Source organism: Euleptes europaea, chromosome 1 (genome assembly GCF_029931775.1).
Source record: "Euleptes europaea isolate rEulEur1 chromosome 1, rEulEur1.hap1, whole genome shotgun sequence".
NCBI classification, from domain to species: Eukaryota; Metazoa; Chordata; class Lepidosauria; order Squamata; family Sphaerodactylidae; genus Euleptes; species Euleptes europaea.
In genome coordinates, this window is record NC_079312.1 from 128,559,008 (window position 1) to 128,582,601 (window position 23,594).

A 23,594-nucleotide genomic window follows, 5' to 3' on the forward strand; every position below is an offset into this window, starting at 1 on the left:
ACATGGTGGCAGGAAATACTGAAAAGGTATTTTATGGTCCAAGAGTGTGTAGTGGCCACCCGATGTCTCATACGGGCACGCCGAGCAGACCCAGAAAACAGGTAACTGCAACGAGTGCATCCTTCATTTCTGCTTGTGAGGATGGGATTTTTTTTAGGAGAAAAATGAAAAGGACCCTTGCATTACCAGTAATGAGGCAGAAGTTAATTTATCAGCAACAGCAAAGCCTTCTATAAGGAATGAGGTATTTTGGTCTCTACTCTGGGTGCTGCTTCAACGTAACAGAGGCCCCACTGCTTACCATAGCAGCTGGGTACAGCGGCTCCGTGAACGTGGTGAGGAAGCGGTAGATGAGGTTCATGGTGTTGCTGATGCCGTAGAATGTCAAGGAGCCACCCGCGTAGTCTAGCAGGACCCCGACGGTTTTGTAGAAGCTGCCTTTTACCACGGTTTGGATGTTATTGTTCCAAACAGAGAATTTCATAGAATCCCACTCCAGGCACCACGAACTGTTGTTCCTGCCAATCAGGTAGAACATATACCCTTTTTCGGTTCTATGCCTGTAGTTGTAGGTGACTCCCAAGCACAGCCAGGCACTGGAAATATCAGCCTCCCAGTAATGGCAGCCCTCGCAAAGGCTACGGCTGCACAAGAGCTGCGGCCAGTGGTTGAACCCTTGGCTGGGTTTTGAGTAGTTCTCCAGCAGGATGCCCATGTTCAACACGGAGTGGGTCTCCTTAAACAGGAAGAGCTCTGGGTTGGCTGTGCCAGCGTCAAAATTCAGGTTATGGTAGTCTGTTTCATGGGACAAAAAGAAAAAGTGTCAAAATAAGCCCATCTCTCTCTGTTCAGGAGTGAAGATGCCACATATTACAGTTAGGGTTGCCAGCTCCGGGTTGGGAAATACCTGGAGATTTTTTGGGGGCGGAGCCTGAGGAGGGTAGGGTTTGGAGAGGGGAGGGTCTTCAACACCAGAGTCCAATTGCCAAAGCGGCCATTTTTGTCCAGGTGAACTGATCTCTATTGGCTGGAAGTCAATTGTAATAGCAGGAGATCTCCAGCTAGTACCTGGAGGTTGAGATAAATATGCACTGGTACTAACAAAAGTCTGGCTGAGGAAACAATAGTACAAGGCTCAAGCAATCAAATGCAACACGTATATTGGACAATTACAATAGTGAAAGTGCAGTAAGTGTAAAAAAGGAAACTTAACAAATTATCTACCTACAACAATCTTAAAAATTGATGGGTTCAAGTCAATAAATATGTTTCAATATAAGGTCAGATGGACTCTATCACAGTTCATAAATAACGTATCCTATGCTTGCGTCAGAAGACCAGTAGACGGGAGAAGACGGAACGCCGTCCGGATGCTTTGCGTTTTCGCCGCCCCCTCGGGCGGCTTCTTCAGCTCTCCGTTCAAAACAGAAACAGTACTCCTTCAGTTGTTACTTAACTGGTTCTTATATGGAAACTTCTCAAACAGACTTTTCTTGCTCCCGGCAATGCATTTTCACTGAGCAACCCTGCCGGGAGCAAGAAAAGTCTGTTTGAGAAGTTTTCATATAAGAACCAGTTAAGTAACAACTGAAGGAGTACTGTTTCTGTTTTGAACGGAGAGCTGAAGAAGCCGCCCGCGGGGGCGGCAAAAAACGCAAAGCATCCGGACGGCGTTCCGTCTTCTCCCCGTCTACTGGTCTTCTGACGCAAGCATAGGATACGTTATTTATGAACTGTGATAGAGTCCATCTGACCTTATATTGAAACATATTTATTGACATGAACCCATCAATTTTTAAGATTGTTGTAGATAGATAATTTGTTAAGTTTCCTTTTTTACACTTACTGCACTTTCACTATTGTAATTGTCCAATATACGTGTTGCATTTGATTGCTTGAGCCTTGTACTATTGTTTCCTCAGCCAGTACCTGGAGGTTGGCAACCCTAATTACAGTGGACATGGACAAAGTGTGTTAAAAATCATAGTGTTACTGGGCTAGAAGAGCATATGAAAGTAACACACCCCTTCCCCAGAGGCAAAATGCTCCACAAAGTGTACCACATCCAGTCTATACATCAGTCACTCTATGGAACAACATAGGCAGCTGCTCATCACTTATACCTAATTTCTATCCTCTATCCAAGAAGCTCAGGGTAGCATAGGGTTGCCAGCTCCAGGTTGGAAAATACCTGGAGATTTTTGGGGAGGGGTTGGGGAAGAGACTTCAATGCCATAGAGTCCAATTGCCAAAGCGGCCATTTTCTCCAGGTGGACGGATCTCTGGAGGTTGGAAACCCTGGAGGTCAGAGACCCTAGGGTAGCATAGAGTTTTACAGTTTTTATGATCACAACAGCAACAACTTTGTGAGGCTTATGGATGGCGATTGGCTCAACCCCCCACCCGTGTCTTCTCTTCCTAGTTTAAGCCCAGTGCTTTATTTAGTACAGGGGTGGGGAACCTTTTTCCTGCCAAGGGCCATTTGCACATTTATGATATCATTCAGGGGCCATACCAGGTGTAGATCTCCCAGTGGGGGGGAGAGGCTAGGGTTGCCAGGTCTCCAGCCACCACCTGGAGGTTGGCAACCCCAGGGGAGACCACACAGAGAAGGTCTGTAGGGCTCCCCCGCTCCCAGGCAGGAGGGCAGCCAGTGGTGCACAGAGCCCCACGCGGCTGGGCCCCAGTCCCCATACCCTCTCCCCCAAGTCCACAAAAGCCCCCCCCAGCCGAATCGGCTCCCGCATGCATGCTCTGCCGCCGGCCTCTTCCCTCCCCTTGCTGCTAAACAGCCGACAGGCAGCGAGAGGGGCTTACAATGTGCCGCGGCGTTCCTGCATGCCGCGGCTGCAGGGGGCAGCCTTGGGGGAAGCATCCCTCCCCCTCCCCTCTCGCCGACCAACAGCTGACAGTTGGCAAGAGGAGGTCCAAAGGGCGCCGCAGCGCCCCTATAAGCTGTGGCCCCAGGAACACCCTTGGGGAGGGCCGCCCTGCGCCCCGTCTCCGCAGCAGGGGCCCTGAGCTCCCGAGGGCCACAAAAATGTCCTCGGGGGCCACATACGGCCCCCGGGCCTGAGGTTCCCCATCCCTGATTTAGTACATCCCGTTGGCTCTTTGTAATTTGTGCTGCAAGCAAACAGCAGCAGCAAAATAAAGTGACCTATGACAAAAGTGCCTAGAAAAAGAGGTCAGTACAGCATGCGTGGCGGGGACTAGGGGGACAAAAGGCAGGGGGCCCAAGTCAGCTGGACGGCCCCTGGGGCCAGCGGCATGCTGCATCTCGCCTTTTCCAGCTGTTTCCCTTTTAATGCTGTCCTGGCTGGAGCCGCTGGGGGCGCAGGGAAGTCTGAGCACAGGAAATGGCAGGCACTTAGACGACCGGCTATACTCGCCTTTCTGCAAGACTGAAGCAGCAAACTTTCCTTTTTAAAAAAAAACTTTTTTTTATTATTTTCAAATTGATTTACAATCTTAATTATTTTTCAATTCACAAAGTACATACTATAAAAGATTTCTATCTTATCTCTAAGCAAGTATATATAACTTCCCTTCTCCCCTCCTCAGTCCATTTAATATCCTTTTTTTCCCTTTCCTTTTATCCATGTTTCTCTCTTTGTGTTCAGTTCTAATTCATTATAATAAACCAAATCTGTCAATCCTACAATACATTTTTTTAACTTTGGTAGTTTAATTACTCCTAACATGTTGAATTAGATTAATTCATATCCCTTGATGTTTCCCAATTTAAGTTCAGTTGCACAATATGTTGTCCATGCCTCCCATTCTCGCAAAAATTCAGTATTTTCTTTTTGATTTATTAATGCAGTTAATTTTGCCATTTCGGCCAGCTCCATCATTTTGTCTATCCAAACGGTCTTATCTGGTATCTCAGAAGTTTTCCATTTCATTGCATAAACCAGTCTTGCAGCAGTGGTGGCATGTATCAAAAATGACCTCTGAGTCACTATAGCAGCAAACTTTCCTAACAGATCGCGCTAAGCCCACCAACCAAGCCAGCACCGGAGCAAGACACGCCGCTACACCTGACGGCTGCTACGGTAATTGTCAGCCTGCAGCCCGCTAACAAGTTCATCTCCAGTAGCCAATCCTTTCCTTCTTCCTTTTCTTGTATCCAGCTCAGCCAGATCTTGCAAGACAGTAGTGCGTTGCCGCAAGATAAAACGCTCCCCTCTCTTTTCAACATGTTTCTCATGCATTTCTCTCTGCCAATTTTTTTCCATGCCCCCCCCCCCATTTCTTTTCAATTCTTGGTCTCATCATAGGGTTGCCAACCTTCAGGTACTAGCTGGAGATCTCCAGCTGCTAGAGGTTATTACAACTGATATCCAGCCGATAGAGATCAGTTCACCTGGAGAAAATGGCTGCTTTGGCAATTGGACTCTATGGCATTGGAGTCCCTCTCCTCCCCAAACCCCACCCTCCTCAGGCTCCACCTCAAAAACCTCCTGCCAGAGGCAAAGAAGGACCTGATTCAGCACCTCATTCCTATCCTGCCTGGCAACAGAATGTACCTAATAATAAGATATTAGCAAACCTTTGTTATTATGAACAGAAGGGGGGAGTTAATATTTTCCCCATGATCTCGTAGCAAAAGGATGCTATCTGTTTTAGTGGTTATACAGGTGGAACAGAAGTTAGAAATCCCAGTTCAGGAACTGGGTTTGTATCATCATACTTACGTTGATGGAAGATCTAATACCCTTTCTAAAGGCTACTTTCCTATATGACAAATGACATAATCTTTTTAATGTCATTAAAAGTTAGATTTACAAAAAATGCCATAACTAGTCTTTTCCCCCAATGGGGACCCAAAGCTGCATTGTTCTCCTGTCCTTCATTTTATCCTTGCAACAACCCTGTGAGATAAGTTTGGTTGAGAATGTGTCACTCAACAACTTTCTATGGCAGATTGGGAATCTGAGTATTACAGATACCGGACAGATGGTTTAAAAGCTCTCTTTTTACATGTTGCCTGTCCTGAACAAGGCCTGGTTCATGGTGTTCCAACGGAAAATCTCCTTGGCCACATATAACTCCTGTCTGGCACACCAAGATGCCTGTATCCAGCTGTGGCAATTTTTATGTCCAGAAGAATGAGGAAAACAAAAGTATTTTATGAAGATTATTTTTCTACCACTGCGACGATAGATTAAAAAGCAAGCAACATCTATCTATTACATTATTAGCCCTCCCTTCCTCCAAAGAGCTCAGGATAGTATACACTGTGAAGTAGGTTAGACTCACACTCTGACTGCCCCAAGATCACTCAGTGAGCTTCATGGCTAATCTGGGTTCTGAATGAAGATCCCACTAGGATCTGATAGCCTAACCACATCAAGGCACTGGTGCATTCATATAATATTGATAGTATTTCTAGATCTATTTTGATGCTCTTTGCCCCCACAACTGTAATAGGAGAGAGAGTATTTATGAGAATCATACTTCTGATTATTACTAGAAACTTTCTGATATTTCGTTTATTCATGGGCTGGTTCACAGAAATTAATTGTTGCACACATAGTCTTATTTTTTTTACCTAAATACTTATGAAGTGAGATGGATTAAAAAGTCATATGTCAGCTGGGAGTTTGCTTCTGTGTTCTTAAAAGAGAAATGAGGGAGAAATGAGATAAGATACATCTTCTCCCATCCTAGTTCAGAAGTGCTAGACTCTGGAGGCCTTACGATTGGGTGCCTGGATTCTACTTGGAAAGCATATGCCACTTGAGTAATTGTTCTCACATTTGTAGAGCGGCTCTTAGAAGATTGCTAGGATGCCTTCTAGGATACCAACAATGAAAGGCTACAGATGTTTTCTAGGTGCCAGGTTTGCAAAAACCAGAGTTGTGATGCTTATGTACCATTGTCAGGGGGCCACACTCCACTTCCTTCAGACCCCCATTAAAGAGTGTTGTGCCCTCTACATATATGCAGCAGCGACCAGGAGAAAGAGGATGGCTTTCAGTACATTGCTGTTCTGCTAACCCTTGCTAAATGGGTCAACAGAAAACACACAAACTTTATGATCTGTCCGCGCGGCTGGTGCTAGCTGGCAAGCACAGGCTGGTATTTGGTTTAATGCTGGGTTTATCGGTAATCTGATTAGCTTTGACATTGGCTTTTCCTCTACTGGGACTGCGCTTACTCAAAGAGTGCCAGAAGATTCTGAGTGCAGCATTTTCTTAATTTAAAGCAAATGAAACTGCTTTAATTGTCAGGTACTTCTTAACTCCACCTTGAAGAAAATGAGGAACGTGCCCGATCGATACAATTTAAAGCTTGTATGATGCCTTTCTGCCTCAGTGGGCGTTCAAGGTGGTTCACAATAAAAAGCTAAAATCCATATGATCAATACAAATGGCAGCTGCAGAATTCAAAAATAGCATTTCAAAATTTTAAAACTAAAAAAAAAACACCCTAGAAAATCAGAAGATTTTGGAACCAAGAAGGGCCAGAGGAAAGACATCCTGAAAGCATCAAGCAAACAGGGCGTGCTTGGGCTGATGCCTAGAAGATAGCCTTATAGGTGAAGATCCCTGAGGATGTAGTACTATAAAAGAGGTACAACCACAGAAGAGGTTCACTTTCTGGTGGACACCCAGTTAAACTGTGAAGAAAGAGTTTCCTCCCCTTATTACAGATTAGATGGGAGTAGTGGTTCCTAGCTCAAGGATTTCCTAGCTCATTCTCTTAAATCCAGAGGTTACTAGTTAGCCCTTCAAGCTCAGTAGGAATAATAAGAACGTAACAAAAGCCATGCCAAATCAGACCAAGGCCCATCAAGTCCAGGAGTCTGTTCACACAGTGGCCAACCAGGTGCCTCTAGGGAAGCCCACAAACAAGACGACTGCAGCAGCATCCTGCCTGTGATTCACAGCACCTAATAGGGATGTTCCTCTGATCCTGGAGAGAATAGGTATGCATCATGACTAGGGTTTATCAAGAACCTCCATGGGCTTGTCATGTATTAAATTAATCCAGAACACCAAAAACATTTCAGCTTCCACCTTATTCAGTGGTGTAAAAGTGCTACACATTACAAGTCACAACTTATCACAAACTATGTGTGTGCATGTACAATAAAGCAATAAATCTGCAAATATCTCATATTTCGTAGAAGTCTTCTCATGAAAAACAAATGTTTCCAATTTCCAATCAGGCTGGAAATTAGAGGAAGACTTGAAATCTGTATCTACCTGCTATAAATCAAAAGGCTTCCTGAAGTCCCACATCTACATATGAGATAATAGTCATGAAGCCAAATCAGAATCAGTAGATAAATATATGTGTGTGGAATCAAACAACGTAGACTAGATAAATAAATGTCCAACGAACCTGTGATTTAATTAAAATGAAGTTTGTGCAATTATCCAAATGTGGGTCACACAACTAATGGTGGTTACAAAAGGTATATCAAATCAGAATCTGAAACAATGATTTAATTTAATTTAACTGTGGTTATGTTTGATGTACAAACATGGACTTCCTGGCTTAATCTGGGTTTGTTCCTTTGTACTACTCTTGTACAGCCCCCAGCAACAGAGATGTCTGTCCAGAGTGTAGGAGATGAAACTAACATTTTGTCAAAGCAAACCAAAACCTGAATGATCATTTCTCAAACTATCCACATCTAAAATAAATCATAGTTGCGCATTATAATGATCATTTCACAAACTATCCGCATCTAAAATAAACCATGGTTGCGTGTTATGACTGAACTCAGCCTGAGACTTGTTTTTCTCTCAGAAACTAAGATTAAACCAATCTCAGCCTCTCTGTATTGTTCCAGTTTTAGTATACATGCTACCAAAAGTGAGTGCAAGAGGAAGGGCTGCCAGAGGGTAGGAGGAAGGAAGTACACAGGCCTAGTAGTTAACTAAGGTTGTGCCCATCATGAACAACTGAAATTCATTCATGATCTCTCGTATCTGAAATCGCCAAAGCCCTTAGAAGTGTCGTATAAATGCCAGTTACTGAATGCCTATTTTCAAGCTTTGTTCCCAATGAGGATGACCGAGGACAGAAATTTTAAAAAGGTAAAGGTCCCCTGTGCAAGCACCGGGTCATTCCTGACCCATGGGGTGTTGTCACATCCCGACGCCTTCTAGGCAGACTTTTGTTTACAGGGTGGTTTGCCAGTGCCATCCCCAGTCATCTTCCCTTTGCCCCCAGCACGCTGGGTCCTCATTTGACCAACCTCGGAAGGATGGAAGGCCGAGTCAACCTTGAGCCGGCTACCTGAAACCAACTTCCGTCGGGATCGAACTCAAACACTCTGCGCCACGGGGGACAGAAATTGGGGGGGGGGCATAAAAGGGTTTCTACTGAGACCTCTTGCCCTTCCAGAAAAATAATAGGGGGCAAATTAACTCACCTACTCTCTCCGAAACTTCCATTGAAGCTGTATTCTTCCTCATCTATTCTGCTGATGTTAAAGAACTGTTATCAGGGTAAGTTCATATCTTGGGCTCTATTCCAATAATTTGGTAGAGCCAGTTACTGGTGAGGCATAGATAGGGTAGCAGGTATAAAGGCTTTGGGTTTGCTGCCATGAGGCAAGTGTCGTGGTAAGCAAGAACGCGGAGATCACTGAGGTAGGAGGAGTTGTATAAAATAACAAGGTTTATTTTTGCGCAGGTTGTTTTTAAAGAAAGCTTCTGCAGTACTGGTCTTCAGACCATCACAGGAGACGTCTGGCTGAAGCACTTAAGCTAGTTATGGCTTCAAGTTGTAACTTGAATCCCTGTTAATGCTTACGTTGGCCAGCCGCCAGGTTGGGTCCTTTCACATAAACTCACCTGGGACTCCACCCACCCCAGCTTGCCCTTTTCCAAGAGTCAGACTAAGCAGTACCAGGTTCGTTCATTACCAGAGACAGGCCTAAGTGTGCTGCCCTCTCCCAGAGGTAAACCACCCGGCCTTGCTATCAGGCATTACTCTCTGCTCTCTTGCTGGGGCAGACCCAAACTGACTGCTGCTGTGCTTCCCTCCAACATGCCATCCCCCCTCTGAAAGGTGCCTGGATGCTGGCGCAGCACTCCCATAGGCTCAGGTGAAAAACAGCTGGTTGGCTGTTTTACCTTTAAGGGGCAGGACTTTCTTCTGTCCATCCATCACACATGGCTTCTTCTCAGACTTTAATGCATGTCCGCCTCTGGTCGTTACTGCCCTTGTAGGGAAGTATCCCTCAACATTGTAGGTACCAGATTGTGTCCGTGTGCCGTCTTAATCAGGATACTCATGACCTGAGTTTGATCCTGAGGGAAGTTGGTTGCAGGTAGCTGGCTCAAGGTTGACTTAGCCTTCCATCCTTCCAAGGTCAGTAAAATGAGTACCCAGCTTGCTGGGAGTAAAGTGTAGACGACTGGGGAAGGCAATGGCAAACCACCCAGTAAACATAGTCTGCCTAGTTAGTAAATGACATAATGTGATGTCACCCCATGGGTCAGTAATGATCCGGTGCTTGCACAGGGGGCTATCTTTACCTTTTTAAGTCCATTGAGTTCAACAGACTTAGAAGGGTGTAACTGTATTTAGGGTTACAATGTAAATAGCCTATCTCTTCCATGTATCATGATTAAGACTGCACATGGGTACAATCTGGTACCTACAATCTTGAGGGATACTTCCTCACATGGGGAATAAATCTAAAATATTAGTTATTTGGGTAATAATAATGCCAGCACTTCATAAGAGAAACTGGCCTAAAAACAGTTTTGCACCTGTCAGCAAAGTCTTGCGGGAAATGCTTGGAGATGAAGCTTGTCAAAACTGGAACCTATCAACCATCCATCCTGCTTTAAAGATTCTAGTACAACCAGGGTCTCCTTCATATCTGTTAACCTTTCCCCCCATCCAGAACCCCTGAGCCTTCAACAGACAGAAAGTCACTCCTGACTGGGTTTTCTGGCACAGAAATGTGGGGAGAAGGAAGGATGTCATGCAGTCCTTAAAGGAATCAGAGCCTGCTAGGGAGACAAAATAAACAACAACAACAGGGGCTGGCAATGCCCCATGTTTTGTTTTGTTTTTTGCTATACTGTGTCCCAAGTACACTATTTCTAATTTACATGCAGTTTCAGTGGCTAAAATAATGTAAGCTAAGCACCACATCACTAGTTGCTTAGGGTATTCTGCTTATAACTGACTTTCCCTACTCTTTTGGTGCCATCAAGCTTTTTCTTTGGTGCAGAATTCAGGGTTGGAGGAGACCTTTGCTTTCTGTCACTTGCCGGTAGATTACGAGATCTTTGGAGATGGTTTAATGATGCGACAATTTAACCCATTCTGCTGAAGTGGCTGCCTTGGTGGGTTTCCATTATTAGGGCCTTGATACAAAGCCTGGCACATAAGTAGTGATCATACCATTGTCATATGCTCAGGATGAAGCTGGTTCTCTGGAAATTTACCTAACGTGATTATATACAAATGCTCATGTTGCAGGAATGTCAAGCGATTTACTGTGCCCCTCCTGGTTGTGTGAAATGGAACAAGTAACAAGGCTGAGTCGGGACAGCCAGTCTGTGACTCTGAGGGACACGAGAAGTTGCTTGAAATCCCCACACAACCAACTCCCTCTTCTACAGCAAGACCAATTGTGTGCAGCTTCCATGCCCAGGATCATTCTTGATACATTATACATCTCCTTTGAATTGCATCTTAACAAACTGGTTCATTGATGTAGTTTACATCCAAGCTGAAAATACCATCATTGCAGGACTGAAGAGGTGTTGGATTTAGAACACCCACTCTACGTTATATCCCGAGAATGCCACTTTCACTGTTTCTAGCCAAGCGTCTACTCCTGATAAGCATGTCATCCTGTCATGTGCATTTTGCCACTTTGGAGGCTCTTTCTTGCTCAGGCACATACAAAAATCACTGTGGAGTTTCTGTCAGTCAAGAACAGTGACTACCTTTACAAACCATTTTAAGGGTAATGGCGATTCAACAAATGAAACTGCAGCACCTACACTTCAGAAGACTCTTTCGATCCGTAGGTACTGGTATCACTTCATAAGGGACCATTGTAATCCCTGAAAGATTAAAGGTACTTGAGTTACTTATTTTGTGCATGTGTGAAAGCTTATGTTGAGTGCCCTGGTTGTAACCTTCAGGGGTGGAGACAGAACACCACAAGATGGATGCAGTAGCTAGAGACTGTATCTGCTTCCTCTTAGCTCAGGCCACTTGTGAGGATACCACTAAGTAGGAGCACAACAGAGATTTCCACCCTACTTTTCTGGTCTGGGGAACTTAATGTTCTCCTTTGCTCTCTGTAGGCATGATTGCCTCATTATGAAATACACATATTTTTAAAGACTATCAAGAATTTACTTAGGAATATGACCTTTTAATGGTTTCTTGTCCTACTTTCCAACCACTCAACCACTGCTTCACTCAAGCACCTGACTATTTTGTACATTTTTAATCATGTCTTTCCTCATTTATGATATTACCAGAAACTTTTTTGTTTTCTCTGTTTTTAAAGTTTTATTTTTCGGAGGTTTCAGCTTCCGTAGTGTCCTGTTGCTGCTGCCGATTCAGCACAGTAGTGACAGATGGTAGGTTTCCCTGTAGTTTCCCTGTTTTAGTCCACTGGCAAAGGCTATCCCCCAGGACTTTTCCAGGTTTTTTTTTTTAAAACTAGTAATTAAATATTGATACAAGACAACAATCTGTATATCGTTTTTTAAACTCCCAGCTTTCATTTTCTAAAAAAAATGCTCTAGTCCCTTTCATTGAGAAGATATGTTTTCCCCCCTTATATCCCCGCAACAAAAGGGTCTTTTTTAAAAAATGAAGGCTGAGAATTTGGAGAACCGGACATGCAGATTGTTACATCATGATAACGATATTCAAGGGCACACCAGGGGTGTCAGGATCTTTTTCCAGGGTCGTTTTTGCCTCCTAATCCACCTGCAAGCCACTGCCCTAGGATTGCCAGCTCTAGGTTGGGAAATAACTGGATAATTTTGGGGTGGAGCCTGAGGAGGGTGGGGTTTGGGAAGGGGAGGGACTTCAATGCCATAGAGTCCAATTGCCAATGCAACCATTTTCTCTAGGTAAACTGATCTCTATTGGCTGGAGATCAGTTGTAATAACAGGAGCTCTCCAACTAGTACCTGGAGACTGGCAACCCTACACTGCCCCCACCCAGTGAGGACAGCATGAGGTTACCATGTGATGGGGGTGGGTGCATAGGCAGTGGCAGAAAAATCATTCACCTGGGGCATCTGGGACAGAGGCAGGGAAAATGGCACACCCGGGAAAATCTGAACCATACACAGCAAAACAGGTTTGGGAAACATCAGAGAAAAGCCAGGGAAACAAAGGGAGATGCATGAATGCACCATGATGCTATGGTGAAGCATGGGGGGAAAACAACTTCCCAACAGCATAAAATCCAGGGCAAATGACCCATATGGAAATGGCCTTTCTCTCAAGCCCATCTGCACTGAAGTATAGAATCAGTTTACTAATGATGGACAAGGAACTTTCCTTTTGAATAGTAAACACCTTATACAGCACCTAGAACAATCCTGTTAATGGCAGAACGTCTTCTCTGTTGTGAATCTGCACTCTTGAATGCCTCCTTTTGCATGGCAAATTTAGGTTCTTCCTCAGGATTGTGGGTGATAGATTTTTAACACATATCTGAATTCTTCCCTCCCAACAATAATGGCAGTTGGCGTCACAATCACCACCCTCTATTGGATATAATGAGGAAGTGGCAGGTGAATAAATCTTATTTGATTAAGAGACATGGGGCTTTAGGAGGCAGGTGGGAGCAGGTTCTCTCAGAAATAGACATTTCTTTTGACTAAATTTTAAGTGTCCTTTCTGAGGAATTCACAGATCCCCAGTGTTAAGTCTAGTTTGGCCCGCAGAGACCTAGTATATGGTCCTCATTCTGTCATGCTGTAACCAGACGCCTTCACCTTTGAGCCAGCAGATCTCACTCACCTTTCTGAAGGACTTTGTTGATAAAGCAGAGTCCAACCATGGATAACTGGGATTTCAAGTCACTCAGGGTCTGTTTGAGCCCTAAAAAACTGGTAGCCTCCTCACATTTCAGGCCAATCAAAGCTTCTGTGCACCCAGACATTGTCTTCATTTTTGGAAAGTCCTGTAGGAGCAACCAGGTTATAGAAGATATTATAATTCACCAAAATACTTTTTGGGGCAGTGAATTTCTATTTGCTTGGCGCAGAAACTGGACTTTGCGTCTTTTGCACTGAGTGACTGTGTGCTTTCAGACATGTTTTATGTTCTCTCTGTATAAAAACTGCCATTATAAGAAGACGCAATGACATATTTATCTTGTTAAACTGACCATGTTGAATTTTGTGATGAATATATTGTCACGCTTTTACCCTTTGTGCTTATGGTGTAAGAGCTGGAGATATTTTTAAATTTTAACAACATTTTCCTTTTCTGATTCTCCAAAAGAACATGGATCAGTAACTAAACTATCTTGTCTACTGGAAGATATGGACTATCCTTTTGGTAGACTATCAATAAAAATGCATTTTTGAAAATCCATGTTTGCTGAGGGTCAAATATAGAGTTGACAACCTCTAGAAGGGCCCTGGAGATCTTCCAGAATTAAAGTGTTGAAGTCAAGCTGCGGGACACAGGTAATAAGGAAAGGGAATAGGATGGGATGGAAGGGAAGGGAAGGGAAGAACAAGACCTGGAAGGAGGCAACAGGAGCCCTGACAGAGTGCGTCGAACAGTTCCTGCAAAGAACAGAGAGGTGATAGTAATGCAGAGCAGGCAGAGATGGGAAAGAGTACAGCCCTCAGTCCTGTAAACCATGAACCAGGTGAGCCAGTGAGAGGATTGCCACTATATTTAAATGTGGGAAACCAGGTTCAAATTCCAGCACACCCATGAAACGTGTTGGGTGGCCTTGGGCAAATCTCTACTTACCTTCAAACATTGCTTTGATCTCCTTACAGTATGAGCAGGTGGAAATGTAATGAAGAAATAAATACCAAAGATAATCCTGTGTGGTCTAAACATGATCCTTGGTGGACATTCATCATACTATTACCTTCAGATTAAAAGAACACCTGAATATTTACTTGTCAAACATTTCTACAGCCATTTGAATAATGCTTCACTGCTGTTTGTTGTTAAGGGCTAACATCACAACCAGTTCAAGATATTTGGCCATATGAAGCAAAGTACACCCATTACCACCTGAGCCTGTACCACTACCAGCCAAGTCTAAGAGTGCAGGCCCTGGTGGTGATGGTAGTCACCTCCTCTGCTGCTAATGGTGGGAGCAACTGGAGACCAATCTCTGCCCTCCACATTGTGCCACCTCAAGCAGTCACTTGTGTGGTTTGTCTTGAGAATAAACAGCACGTTTTAGATACTGCAGTTGTATACAGTTAGTTAGCACATTCCATCTCTGTCCATTCCTACCACTAAGTTCTATTGGAGCCTTCAAAATACCATTCAAAAATGTTACAGAAGCCATTTTCCCACCACTTTGTTCAGTTTAAGTCTCCTGTGAATTTGTATTTCTGCAGTATCAACTGTTTGAACACAAAATGGTGGGGGGTGGGGTTAAGCAAAAGAAGGCCTTTTATGCATGGTCTGTTTCCGCTGGATCTGCTGCTCTCTAACTGCATAGTATTTGCAGTCAAATTCTCAAAACACTATGCACAAGGGCTTTTTGTCCTGAAGACATTCAGATCAATTATGCATCCCCAGCAAAAATGTGGAGCTTCTGAACCATGTGTGAGTCCCTCCCCCCTGAAAACACTGCTTTGTATTTGGCTGTGTATTTTTTTAAAAAAAAATATGTCACCAGCCCCAGCCAGCCCCGCAGTGGGATTTTTTCATGTGATCTGAACCGAGTGGCCATTTTACAGCCAAAGCAAAGAAGGGTCCAGTCCACCCTCCCCCAATTTGTTTCTGCATAACTCAATGCAGGGGTCATAAGAACATTAAAACACTCACATGGACATTTGTAACATTCATTGTTCCATTGGTAGTCACACTCGCAAACAAAAAGAAAAGGTTTTCATGCTTATAAGAGGATGCGTATATGGGGAGAGCAGCAAATCAGCCTTGATCTGTTCCATCCTGCTGAGAACTGAAACTGACCCACACTCACTGTGAAACTGACCAGCAGCTGCTGCATAGGTTGTTTGTGGTTATTTCAGTATTCTCTCAACTGTTCCATCTGAAACTGACCGGCAGCCTCAACATTATTCTCTCGCTAATGGCTTCCAGGGGAGGGATTAAAGAAGAAGAAGAAGAGTTGGTTTTGATATGCCGACTTTCTCTACCACTTAAGGCAGAATCAGACCGGCTTACAATCACCTTCCCTTTCCCTCCCCACATCAGACACCCTGTGAGGTAGGTGAGGCTGAGAGAGCATGACTTGCCCAAGGTCACACAGCTGGCTTCATGTGTAGGAGTGGGGAAACAAATCCAGTTCACCAGATTAGGCTCCGCCGCTCATGCGGAGGAGTGGGGAATCAAACCCGGTTCTCCAGATCAGACTCCACCACTCCAAACCACTGTTCCTAACTACTACACCATGCTGTCTGTCCCCCTTTTTTGAAATAGAGATTTTGAAAATAAAGAACATGGGTGAAACTCACAAAATTTTCATCACGATTTTGTCAGTTTTGCTGTATTGAGAGAAAAGCAGAGTGGGAGGACCGCTCATAAATGGTGGAGAAGTGGGAAGGGAAGTAATGAAGACTAGCCCATCCTCCACACCAGGTGTGGCAATAGTGTGCCAATTTACTCTGGAAATGCTGCTGCAACTGTGTTAGGTGCTAAATTGTTCTAAATGGGCACAGGAAGAATACTGTCATAAGTGGGTACAGGAAATAGAGCTTTTAGAGGCAGAGATGTCAATCACAGAGAAAAAGGCTAGGTATTGTCCATACGTTAAGCACTGAGCTCTCTTTCTAACATATGTCTGTCTGTGGCATATCAGTGAACGAATACTAGCACAGGCACTGGGTGGCACCAGTTGCTGCCACATATACTCCTTGTGCTGGGGAATCAACCACGTCCCTCTCAAGAAATCAGCTGTGGGGCATTTGCATTCTCAAGAGCAGGTAGATGAAGGGGCAGAGATGGCTGCAAGCAGCAAGGGGGCCAATGAGGCAATGCGGGAAGAAATGAAAGCACTCTGCAGCTAAATGCAACAAGGTTGCTTATGCATGGGTACTTTCACTCACGTTTGCCCCCTGTCTGTCTCGGTTGTTCCTTGAAGTTATGCGTGAGTTTCCCCTCCATTAGAGATGACCTTGCTGCCAGCCCTCGCAAATCCAGGGACTTCCCATTCCTCTGTTAACCTGATTCTTCCATCTCCCCTCAGCAAAACCCAGGTGAAATCCCCATGCATAAGGCAAAGTGAGGGACGTACAAGCTTAGTTTCTCTCACAGCCAATTACAAAGCAGAGTATAAAGACTCACGGGGATTCAAATGCTTCCTGCTTCCTTGGAGCTCTTTCTGAGCAGAAGAAAGGCTTTTTAAAACTGAGGCTTAGATTTCTCTCCTCCCTTTCAGATTGCACCATTTTTTGCTTTTCGTTCTTAAAATGCTTTTTTATGCAGCAGTGGGGTTTTGGGGGGGATTTTCTCTCACAGTAAGCTCTACAAAGTAAGCCAATTACAAAGCAATATTTAAAGAGGCGGGGACTTGATTTGAGCTTGGAGACTGCTGGTGCATAGATTCCCAACAGGAAAGTGTGGGTCCAGTGAGCAACGAACCTCAGGTAAAACTCCCATGCATAAATGATCTAAGAGAGATGTGATGGTAGTCATTTCCACAGGGGTTATTTGCCCCAGGTTCAATGTCCTTGGGAAATGTCCTCCCCCCAACACACAATTGCTTCCCTACTCCATTGTGGTGTATTTGTGCACCTCTCAGGGGTTCTGTGATCTTTCTCAAACCTGCTTTACTGCAAAGTTTCGGGGAAAATAGCAGGAAAGTCTGGATAGCTGCTTTGTGGGCAAGAAAGTTTGGATTTTTCTGCCCACATGGCAGCCATTTCTTGGGGGCTTTTTTGTTTGTTTAAAGCAGCAACTATCATTATAGTGATATAAAGTTATAACAAAATATGCAACAGGCTGCCTGGATTCCCAGCTTTCATGTTTTTAAAAAAAATTAAAACTGCAGTCTGTCCCTGCCCTGTGGCGCAGAGTGGTAAGCTGCAGTACTGCTGTCCAAGCTCTGCTCAAGACCTGAGTTTGATTGCAACGGAAGTTGGTTGTAAGGTAGCCGGTTCAAGGTCGACTCAGCCTTCCATCCTTCCGAGGTCGGTAAAATGAGTACCCAGCTTGCTGGGGGTAAAGGGAAGATGACTGAGGAAGGCACTGGCAAACCACCCTGCAAACAATGTCTGCCTAGGAAACGTCAGGATGTGACGTCACCCCATGGGTCAGGAATGACCAGCTGCTTGCACAGGGGACCTTTACCTTTTATGTCTCTTTTATCTCTGCAAAGAAAAAAAGGCCCACTTCTGCAACAGAAGGGGCTTAGAGACTTACTTTTTAAATATCCATATAATTTTATTAAGTCCAGGGCAGGGGCAATAGCCATGGCTGGAGGACTTTGGTAGGGAAATTGCAGGAAAACCTGCCATGAGGAAGTCCCACTGCCACTGTGCTGTACTGGCAGCCACAGCAGCAATGGGGAAACTACGTGTGTGGAAAACACCAGTGTCATTTCTCTGGCCATTTTAACCAATGGTCCTGAAACCATTCCCAAAATGTCCATCTCCATCCCAAAGCTCAATCATGAGAAATAACCGCCAGTACACCAATACACAGGCCAAGTACCCACCTTCCTGGAGTGAGACACATCTATCTAAGCAAGCATGGGATGCTCAGACAGATGGAGGTAGGGTTGCCAGCTCCAGGTTGGGAAATACTTGGAGATGTTGGGGGTGGAGTCAAGGGTAGGTGGGGTTTGGGGAGGGGAAGAAGAATCTTAAGGAAGATACTTAAGGAAGAATCAAACTAGTTACAATAACCTTCCCCTCCCCACAACTGACACCTTGTGAGGTAGGTGGGGCTGAGAGAGTGTGACTAAGCCAAGGTCACCCAGCTGGTTTCATATCCAGGAGTGGGGAAACAAATCCAATTCACCAGGTTAGTGTCCACCCCTCGTGTGGAGGAGTGGGGAATCAAACCTGGTTCTCCAGATCAAAGTCCACAGCTCCAAACCACCACTCTTAACCACTACACAATGCTAGGAAGGACTTCAATGGGGTATAATGCCATAGAGTTCACCTTCCAAAGTGACCATATTGTCCAGGTGAACTACCTCTGTCATCTGGAGATAGGGTTGCCAGCCTCCAGGTACTAGCTGGAGATCTGCTATCACAACTGATCTCCAGCCAACTGAGATCAGTTCACCTGGAGAAAATGGCCACTTTTACAATTGAACTCTATGGCATTAAAGTCCCTCCCCTCCCCAAACCCTGCCCTCCTCAGGCTCCACCCCAAAAACCTCCCGCTGGTGGCGAAGAGGGACCTGGTAACCCTACCTGGAGATCAATTGTAATAGTGGGAGATCCCCAGCCACCACCTGGAGGTAGGCAACCCTAGATGGAGGGAAGGGAAGTCCCTCAGGAATGCTGGGAAGGCAGAAAAGAAGTTAGTGGCAAGATCCTGCTGTAATGAAGAAAGTATAGTGCTACTGCTCTAAATTATTACAATTGTGATTTACATAGCAATTTGACCTTGCAAGATGTTATGTATTTGAATGTGTCTATCAATGAACAGCCTCTCCTGGTGCCTCTAGCTCAGGAGTGGGGAACCTTTTTCCTGCCAAGGGCCATTTGCATATGTATAACATCATGCGGGGGCCATACCAGGCATAGATCTCCCGGCGGGGGGAGAGGCTAGGGTTGCCAGGTCTCCAGCCACCACCTGGAGGTTAGCAACCCTAGGAGAGGCTATGCAGAGAAGGAAGGAAGGGGAGGGAGGGAGGGAGAGAAAGAAGGAAGGAAGGAAGAAAGAAAGGAGAGAGACAGACAGATAGACCCTGGCTTCTCCCCCCCCCCCATACACACACACAAGCACCCGGCCGCATGAGCAGCCAGGCGCAATCGGGGTGAAGCCTTCCTGGCTCCCCCCCACACACACACATGCGGGTGGCCCTGCGGCAGCAGCCAATGATGTTGCGGGCCGTAAACGGTCCACGGGCCAGAGGTTCCTCACCCCTGCTCTAGCTTCACAAAAAATCAGAGTGGCCACTGCTATGATACTCTTGGGCTACTAGACAGTAGCCTTGACAATGTTCTAACTACAGATAGGAAGAGTGGTGCTCCTACCTGCAGGAACTGATTATCACTTGGGTCATCAACCAGCATAGCCAACCACACGTTCTGCTTCTTGAGACTGGTCAGTTCCTCCTGCCTACGCTGAATGGAGTTTCCCATTTCCACTAAAGCAGACCTTTCTTCTTGGTCTATAAAGTCCATCAGTTTGGCTTGCAGCCACTTGAGTTCTTTGAGTACCTCAGCAAAGGTCCGGGTCACTTCATCTCTGGCAGTCTTCACCACTTTCTAGAATGGAGAGGAAATGCCAATCACACCATATTTTCTTCACTGACTATTTATCGTTATTGAATACCTTTCTCTGAACAAAGATGCACATCATGACAGTGTAGGGTTGCCAGGTCCCTCTCCGCCACCGGCGGGAGGTTTTTGGGGCAGAGCCTGAGGAGGACGGGGTTTGGGGAGGGGAGGGACTTCAATGCCATAGAGTCCAATTGCCAAAGTGGCCATTTTCTCCAGGTGAACTGATCTCTATCGGCTGGAGATCAGTTGAAATAGCAGGAGATCTCCAGCTAGTACCTGGAGGTTGGCAACCCTATGAGAGTGTTCAAACTGTGTGTTGAAAAACCTCATTGGGTTTTTTTCAGTATTTTCCCCCAAAGATGATTTGCACCTAACCTGCAAGGATAGCTGTTATTTATCTGACTCCAGACTGGGATCCAATCAGGACCAGGGATGTTCCATAGAATAGAAAGGAAGGTAGCCTATGTTCAGCAGCTAGACCTTTTAACGTGGACATGGTCTCCCGACCCAAATGAGCCAGAACCTGATTCAAAATCATATAGGTGAACACTAACACAAGGTGCGGCACAATACCACACCATGTGTCATATATTCAACATTTGGTGGGTGTATTCTGAAAAGCTTTACTTACCATTAGGTAGTTCACTCTACCCCTGTGTTTTTGACCATCCAATGCCAACATCAAAATCTGGTTTTCCACATTGGCTTGAGTTCTGTTGACCTCCACCTAGGAAAGATTTAAAAACAATGAAGAATGACGTTGGAGCATTGACATATCTCTTGTAGGATGGATGCCAGAGAATGTATGGTTGCACTCCTGGTTTGTGTTCCAATACTGTACATTTTAATCAAAAAGATCCTGTTGAACTCCAATTGCAAAATACCAAGCTAGGAAGAACAGAGCCAGTGGAATGACGAAGTAAGGCTATTACATGCTTCAGGGTCTTAGCTTTAATTTTTAAAACCATTCCAGCCCAGCCATGAACCGAATGTAACTGGATATGATGCTGTCTTCTACTGACCTCTTTGTTCCGCTTGGAATAAATGTTCTCAGAGACATCTCAAAGAAAATCTCAAGAATGAACCACGTCCAAAATATAAGAATAACAATCTTTATGTCAGCATCAGTATTAACTGGTTCACTGCAGTAGTGGCAAAATAGAATAACAATTTTTATAGCAGCGGCAGTAGTGGCAGCGGCAGGAGAAGTTGGTCCAGATTGCAAGCAAGCTATTCTGCCAGCATAATTATTCTACTTTTGATCATTGTCCTTGTGCCCGCCCAAAAATCCTTTAGAACATCATGAAAAAATTCCTGACAAATTAAACTAATTTCACAATTCAAGACAAAGAACAATAGGCTAAAGAAAGGTTGTAGGTCTTTACATTGGTTTGTAACTTCAAGCTGTTGAACAGATTACATATGTCTGAACTGGGGGAATGGGACAACTTTGTGAAAAGCACTTTATTAAAATGGGGGGAAAATTACCCATCTCTGAATGCTACCTGTTAGTTTAAGAGGTCAATTTAATCTGCAATAAATACAGAAACAAGAGCTTTAGGGAATCTTTCCATTACTACCACTACTATATTCATTGTGGCTATTTGAAGTAGTTCGCCCCATATATTGGAGACGGTGGCACAGTTTTAAAAGTTTGTTTTAAAAGCCCACCAAACTGTTAATTAGATGGCAGTATCAACAAACAGCGCTATTTGATGTAACTGTCTTTTAACTATGCCATAAAGGGCACTTTTTAACATCTCCATTCCTTTTGTACCCTTTGTGTATTATGTTTTTATGCCAATAAAGGAATGAATGATACTAACATGCTTATGTTTAGTGCCAAGAGTCTGACCAGGTCTACAGTGAATCCCTGGGGCCAGGCTTGACAGTAGCATATAACTGATGTCCAAACAACAGAGATCTGGTCTCCAGGAAAAAAACTGATGCTTTGGACTCTGTGGCATTAGGGTTGCCGGCTCCGGGTTGGGAAATACCTGGAAATTTTTGGAGACGGAGCCTGAGGAGGGGAGGGTTTGGGGAGGGGTGGGAGTTCAAAGCCATACAGTCCAATTGCCAAAGCGGCCATTTGCTCCAGGTGAACTGATCTCTAGCGCCCGAATATAAGTTGTAATAGCAGGAGATCTCCTGCTCGTACCTGGAGGTTGGCAACCCTAATTATACCCTGCTGAGGTCACTCCCCTCCCCAAACCCTGCCCTCCCCCAGGCTCCACCCCCAAAACTCCAGGAATTAAAATATAAACTAAATAAAAACCTTGGATAGCTTTATAGCACTGGTTCCCAACCTTTTTTTGACCAGGGACCACTAGGACTTTTTTGTTCGGCGCAGGGACCCCAAGGTTCAAAATTAAAATTCCGAGAATTTGAAAATAAACTTTAATCATAACTGTTAGTTAAACATTAAACTTAGAACAATATTTGAATATATATTTTTATAATAGAGAACTTTTAATTGAAAATATTAATTTATTATGGGTTTATAACTTTGTTTCGCGGACCTTAATTTCGTTCTCGCGGACCCCTGGGGGTCCATGGACCCCCGGTTGGGAACCAGTGCTTTATAGGATGGTAGTTAGGGTATTGTCTTCACAACCCATTCCTCTGTTCTCAAAGCTGCCTTCTAGGATTTAAAGGCCCAATACTTACTTCTTTCTTGGCCCTCTCCTCCTTTATCGGGATGGCTTCATGATTCTTGTGCTCCTCCCGGACACAGAGCTGGCAGATTAATTTGCCTTCCATTTTGCAAAACAGCTCAAACAGCTTGCGATGCTTCGGGCACACGCTGGCCTTGGCGTCACTGAGAGGTTCCACCAGCTGATGGTTTTTGAAGGTCTTGTCTTCACAGTGGGACTGGATATGGCTCGGGCACAAGGCGGCCATGCACTGCACACAAGACTTGAGGGCCTTGCGTTTCTTGGGGGTGCAGAAGTCACACGGGACCTCCCGCGGAGCCGCCAAGGGGAGCTTCCTCGACCCCTGAGCCTCGCCTCGCTCAAATCTCATGGCAATTTCTCCCAGGGTTATATTTTTGCGGAGCTGAGGCCTCGCGTTGAAGGTCTCCCGGCACTGAGGGCAGTAGGGGCATTCCCCAATCAGAGCCTGGTGATCCCAGTAATCTTGCAGGCAGTCCATGCAGAAGTTGTGCCCGCAGGCTGTGGTGACAGGGTCTTTGAACACCTCAAGGCATATCGGACACACAACGTTGTCCTCGAGGAAAATAAAACCAGACTTCTTCATAGAGACGGAAAATCTTTCTCGGGGCGGGGGGGCGGAGGTGTCAGGCAGGACTCCGCGAATACGTCTAGGCCTTGCAATGTTCTAGAAAATGTTAGAAAAAGTACTGTCACTTCTTTAAAGACATCCTAGGCAATTAATCACATGAGTTTTAAAAAAGCACATTTACATTCAAATAAATAGCTCTGAAGGAAAACGTGTTATTTTTACATATATGTATGCAGCAGGCCTAGGGTTGCCAGGTCCCTCTTCGCCACAGGCGGGAGGTTTTTGGGGAGGAGCCTGAGGAGGGTGGGGTTTGGGGAGGGCAGGAACTTCAAGGCCATAGAGTCCAATTGCCAAATCGGCCATTGTCTCCAGGTGAACTGATCCCTATCGGCTGGAAATCAGTTGTAATAGCAGGAGATCTCCAGCCACAATCTGGAGGTTGGCAACCCTAAGCAGGCCCCGTCTTAGAAGAGGCTTTCCTCCCTGTGTGAGAACAAAGGGGCAACCGCATTTCTAAGATGGCGCCTTCCCCGGTAGTTTTTATAGTGCCTTAAAGTATTACCTAGTTAATTTAAATCCATCACAGGATTTTAACTGATTAATCTAGCCAATTACATTGGTGCAGCCCTAGTTAAAAGACACAAGTTTAATGGTCACACAAAAAGTTAACACCGCTATGGAAACAGATTTATAACAATTTTGAGGCCTTGTTATGATACATAAAACACATATGCATTTTTAAACCAGGGGACACAGATA

General features: G+C 44.9%; 1 protein-coding gene across 1 annotated transcript; it reads right to left on the reverse strand.

Moving 5' to 3' along the window:
- Positions 1 to 256: 256 nt before the first annotated feature.
- On the reverse strand, positions 257 to 22,850 carry LOC130476475 (E3 ubiquitin/ISG15 ligase TRIM25-like). The gene is made up of 6 exons (XM_056848423.1): positions 22,260 to 22,850; positions 20,224 to 20,319; positions 19,344 to 19,577; positions 12,988 to 13,150; positions 10,995 to 11,057; positions 257 to 795 (listed from the first exon to the last, which is right to left on the reverse strand). The coding sequence occupies exons 1-6, from the start codon at positions 22,848 to 22,850 to the stop codon at positions 257 to 259; spliced, it is 1,686 nt and encodes a 561-aa protein (XP_056704401.1).
- Between the last annotated feature and the right edge of the window lie 744 nt (positions 22,851 to 23,594).

Coding starts and splice junctions, on each gene's coding strand:
- LOC130476475 (XM_056848423.1), bottom strand. CDS start 22,850: ATGAAGAAGTCTGGTTTTATTTTCCTCGAGGACAACGTTGTGTGTCCG. Junction 20,320..22,259: donor AGGAGAGGGCCAAGAAAGAA/GTAAGTATTGGG, acceptor AATCTTTCCTAG/GTGGAGGTCAACAGAACTCA. Junction 19,578..20,223: donor GTAGAGTGAACTACCTAATG/GTAAGTAAAGCT, acceptor TCTCCATTCTAG/AAAGTGGTGAAGACTGCCAG.